Genomic DNA, 5,360 nt, shown 5'->3' on the forward strand with positions numbered 1-5,360 from the left:
CAGATTTGTGTGGTATCCAAAGGCAACAAACTAAACCACTTCCTAGATAATAAAGGCTTTGGTGGGGGTAATAAGATTAAGTTGTAGGAGGGTATACACAAACCAATAACAATGTCTCAGGTGGGCATTCAATTAAGTACATTATTCTAATTGACAGAAGCACAGTAATGGGGGAAAGTAAACAAACGGCAACACACAAGTATCCGCTTCTTAAATATATTTATTTTTATAGACTGCATGGTAACAAGTGATATGGGGCGTTCCTCTGTATCAAATATTGTTCCAGGTGAGAGTTTACAGTAATAGAAATGACAGTCATTATTTCCTGCTATCATTCAAACGAAATACACAGATTGTAAAACAGGAAGTTTACATTTCAATTAAGTCTAGTACAATCAAGTGTCTGAAAAGCTTATGTACTGAAAACAAATGATAGCCACATTTTGAGGTCCTGTTTTCAGCTTTCAAGGAGTACTTGGGTAAATGATCGTACATCCTATTTTATGTAGGTGCATAGCATACAAGAGGTCATCAGACAAATGTCTTAAAAATATTAACCATTCCAATTAGACAAGAATAGCAAAATATGAAATGTTTTCCCATTATTTCAAATTAAGAACATTTGTTTTTTTTGCAGAAAACCTATTCTACCATTCGTGATAATCTTTAGTACATTTTTTTTAGTTCATATTAAAATTCAGTTTAAATCGCTGACAAATTAAATTTTGGTTTCTTCACAAAATATAAACCACAATATCAATTGAAACATACAGTATTCTGTATATATAAAATAATAATTACATTAGACCCTGGGGTGGGATTTATTCGAACCGGGAAATTCTCATATTGCAAGAATTGGCCAGTCACTATGCCGTTATTCAATTAAAACTATCTGAAATTGTTGATCTCTAGACGCTAACATACATACTTCGAGTAGAAAAATAAATATTTAGAATAAAGTGACATTTAAACACTTACAATCTGACAAATTAAATATTAGAAAAAGGCATTTTGATTTGAAAAATGCTACAATCCCAGTGGAAGAACACAAAGCAAAATATATACAAATACAAATTATATATATATATATTAATATCGGATACAGAGTTCCGCCTCATTTTAACAATTTAAGTGATGTACCAACAGTAAAGGTTTGACAAAAATAAAAAAAAGATCAGACTGCTAAATCATGCTGGATACACCTAAAACAGTTCTTTAAAATAAATATGAGGTGAGTAAATGAACCATATACAGACAAGAGCACTTGCATCTTTTAGCTTTATTACCTCTTTAAATAGCTACAATTCACAGTAATAAACACCTATAATAACCTGTCGGGGTCCATGTTAAAACTGAAGTTGCAGACTAGCGACAGGTGATCTGAAGGGTAGTTGAAAGAGGGAAGCCTATTGGGCCCAATTTGCTCTTCTGTGAGAAGGCTCAAAGCTGAATTCACTTTTAGGGCATGCTGGGAATACCATATATAATCCAAAGTGTTGCAAGATTCCCCGGTGGGGCGGATCTTCCATGTTGTGTAAGGAGGTTCGGTCTCTCCGTCATCGCTAAGTACCTTGTAGGCACTATTAAGATTCAGGCTAGAGGAGGCAAAACGCTTATATACTTCCTCAGTTGGCTCTGCGTTGAAGTCTCCGCAGACGACCAAGGGGATCTTAGCCCCTTGGGTAATAGACTCCAGATTCCGCAGGAGGTCTGTACCCTGTGCAAGTCTGAACCTCTCCCATCCAGTGCGGGCTTTCAGGTGGGTGACCACAAAGCACAATAACCTCCCGGTCTCATTGCACTGTAAGATCTCTGCAATGGCCACCTGGTTGGTTTTTAAAGTCCTGGCGGAGAGCCGTAATTTGGCACTGCTGACCAACTGAAAGCGGTCTTGCAGAAAGAACAAGGCACAGCCATCTGGTCCATTGTTGTGCTCCACATCAAGGCAGGGAGACCATGGTTTAGCTAAGAAAGTGCATTGATAACCTAACCTACTGAGGATAGGCTGGAAAGTGTCAAAATAGTGATCCACTTCCTGTAGGCACAAAACATCAGGTCGGTAAATAAGGATCTCTTCCAGGATCAAATACTTCCGTTCTTCCCATTTCAAAGCCTCCATTGGACATTTAATAAAGTTGTCCTTGCCTTCTCCAAGAGCTGGGAAAGTAGAAAAAAAAATGTACTTTAATGAAAGGTAGGTGCTCAAACTAGATAAGTAATCAGATTATTTTAAATAGTCCAGGATGCAATTGTTAAATCTAATAAATAGCACAACTCTCAAAGTGTGTGGCCCTACACATCACTATTACATTCAGTTCTAAGAACACCCCTACACTGCTGCATATTTAAGTAGTCTCCACGCAGAACAGAGGAGATACAAAGGGTTATACAAAGGACATTGATCTGTATCTACAAATATAGAACTGTTGTCCCTGTAGACAGCAATTCACACATGTATACTCCTAACCTATATGTTTTCCCCAAAAAGACAGATGGGCTGAATCCAGAAAAGCTGTCTGTGGAGGAGGTAAAAAAAGGTTTGCCCAAACTTAAATAGACAAACGTTTGGAAATATTTTACCACTTTGATTTTACAGTTTCCAGACGTGTTGAGTGTGTGCGGCTTAATGTATGTCAGAATTGGGAAATTAAATTTTTATGTCTTATAAAATCTATATATATTATTTAGCTACCACACTTTTAAAAAACAGATTCAGAAGTGTGTAGTCAGACAAGAACACCACTTATGTAAATGCAGCCCACTTTAAGGTTATTTTTCAAGTATTCCATTGAAATATTTTACCATTTTCACACCAACAAATTTGCAGACTTAACAGTTAACATTTTATATTTACAGATATTATCGGAAGACGACAAACTTTCCTGGCAAAACTTGATTTGGATGTAGCTCTTAACACAAGTCCAGGGGGTTTGAGCTTAAAATTCTAGTTCATCTTCTAACACGCAAAAAAAAAAAAAAAAAGCCCTCCAAAAATATATCTTTGGGATATATCTAGTTTATAGTTGACAATTAGAAAATAGCCAGGACATTGTTCACAGCATATAGGCCAAAAATAAAGGAAAGGTGGGTTAATATCTGCATGTTGTCATACCTTGAGCCAAAATATTCCACTGCATCACTCGGAAGCTGTTTGAGCTGCTGAAATCATTCCTCCGACTGACAAACTCTCTGTTGAGTCGAGCAGGCCGTCCCTGTAGGGCCACTTGGCACTCCTCCAAAAGATCCTTGGGATCCAGTGGGTCCGACTGTTCATGCTCCGACTCTTCCAAGTACTCCTGATGCTGGGCAATGGCAGCTGTGCTGCCGAGTGTCTTGGCGAGAGCACTGTACAGGCGGCTGGTGCTGTTTCCCATGGAACACCCTGTAAGAAGGGAAACAAAAAAAACCTTCAATCGCTTATTCATATAAGGTGTTCTTCATATGGACATTTAAGTTTGTGGTCACAAAAAGGACATATGTATTCTATCATTGATGTTCTATTATTAGAAAACTCCATAAAAAGGTTAGAAGAGGTGAAAATGAAGAACTAAATTTGGAAGCCAAAATGGGCATTTAGCACCATTTTAATTTGTTTATAAACTCAAGCAAAAGAAAGATTTTTAAATTTCACTCAACAGTGCAAACTATGAGACAGATTAAATGTGGGCGCACATTATTATCATTGGTACGGTAATTTTAACGCAGATTTTTGCTCACGTTTAACAGCTGCGAGAAAAAAAAAAATCAGCGTTGAAATTACCGTACTAACGGTAATAATGTGCATCTATTACCATAGCAACGGTAATAATGCGCAGCCCACTTTGTTCTAACAAACAATGCAGAGATTTGAATTGCCCCATATGTATCATATGTAGCAAAGAAACCAGACAAAATGGTTAATCCTGGGACTACTTTAGCTATGGATTGAACAGAATATAAAGTGACCTATTCATCCATGTGACATCACACCAAAGTCCTAAATCTATAACAGCAGAATGGAATGAGACTCTTGACAGTGTTCAGTATTACATGTTGACCTGTATGTAGCCCTGCCTACAGATAAAGACAGAGCATTGATCTAGCTCTGCACCAGACACAGGAGTACATTGTTTGAAGGGATTGCTTAAGGCTAGCATCCAAGGATCCATGACAGTAAAACACTACGGATATCATTTAGCATCCGAGCAAGTCCGTCAAAACAGTCTGAGCCACTAGGTCAATCTGACAGACTGACCCAGTTGTGTTTGAGCAGGCAGTGAGCTAATCATACAGTTCTACATACATATGATAAGAAGATCTATATTAAGTACCGTTGCACTACTGTGGAACATACCATACAGTAAAGGGTTTTCCATCTACATTTCGCACATGATTTAGGCATGAAGGGACACATCTTCCCAGCACAATGATGGGCAGTTAATAAACAAGTGTGATAGCTTAATGAGCACAATAGAATTACTATTAAATCATTACCATTATCTGTATAGATTTGGCAGAATCATTAGCTATACCTGATAAAAGTTAAGCATACAAATGAATGTTAAAAAAACCCCAAAAACCTAAATTTCTAAAATATATATATATGCCATCTTTTTAAATACCATGTTCTGTTTATGTGCTACCAATAGAAGTCATTTCAGTCCTTAATGAAAATAAACATGCAGACACCTGCACCTTTGTTATGTGTAGAATGTTGAGGAGTATGTCCTATCTAATATGTACAAATAATAAAATAAAGAGGGCGCAAAAGTATTCTATTCCAGTGACACTTGACTGCAACAGAATATTCAAAAATACGGTACCTAAAAGCACAATAAAATAATGTAAGGATAATGTATCCTACCTTGATGAGACAGACCATGGTATCCTATTTGCACATTTGACATGGTATCCGCAAAATGTATATCCATCCTGCCTTTATTTTTCTGTGTGTAAACTAATGCAAAGTTTTGTAGTAACCGCGTAAGAAGTCTGTCTGCTCCACTTCAAGCAGGATTTATATTCCCTTGCCTACTAAGTCTGTCTAAACCAATTGGTAGATAAAGGATGTTAAACACATTAGACTAAGCCACGTCTATGACACTCAAGGACATCTGTTCCAAAGAAACTGCAAGTACACTTTTCTGCCGTCAAACCTCAGGTGTTCTTGGTAAGAAGTGATAAAGAGAATTATACAAAAGAGGAACCAATGTTGCGTTCAATTAGTGTGGCTGGATCACTTATAAATAACTTGTATACATTTTAAGTTAGTAGCGCTGTGTTTCAATTGATATCATTGCAAATGTACCGATATTTGAATTGGCATATATTTTGTTTGGAAATGTATTGATTTCTGAGACAGTATGTCATATTTGGTTTTG

General features: G+C 37.0%; 1 protein-coding gene across 2 annotated transcripts in view; it reads right to left on the reverse strand.

The window, feature by feature from the left end:
- Positions 1 to 202: 202 nt before the first annotated feature.
- Positions 203 to 5,360, reverse strand: part of NOCT (nocturnin) — a 20,756-nt gene continuing 15,598 nt past the window's right edge. The window contains exons 1-3 of one of the 2 annotated variants that reach the window (XM_075199794.1): positions 4,844 to 5,360; positions 3,113 to 3,382; positions 203 to 2,157 (exon numbers count right to left, since the gene is read on the reverse strand). The exon at positions 4,844 to 5,360 is cut by the window's right edge and continues 325 nt beyond it. In XM_075199794.1, the coding sequence (XP_075055895.1) occupies positions 1,322 to 2,157; positions 3,113 to 3,382; positions 4,844 to 4,910 (1,173 nt within the window). In that variant the 5' untranslated portion in view covers positions 4,911 to 5,360 and the 3' untranslated portion in view covers positions 203 to 1,321. The remainder of the gene's footprint in view (positions 2,158 to 3,112; positions 3,383 to 4,843) is intronic. The other variant, XM_075199785.1, reaches the window with a different exon arrangement.

This window comes from Mixophyes fleayi, chromosome 1 (assembly GCF_038048845.1).
Source record: "Mixophyes fleayi isolate aMixFle1 chromosome 1, aMixFle1.hap1, whole genome shotgun sequence".
NCBI lineage: Eukaryota > Metazoa > Chordata > Amphibia > Anura > Limnodynastidae > Mixophyes > Mixophyes fleayi.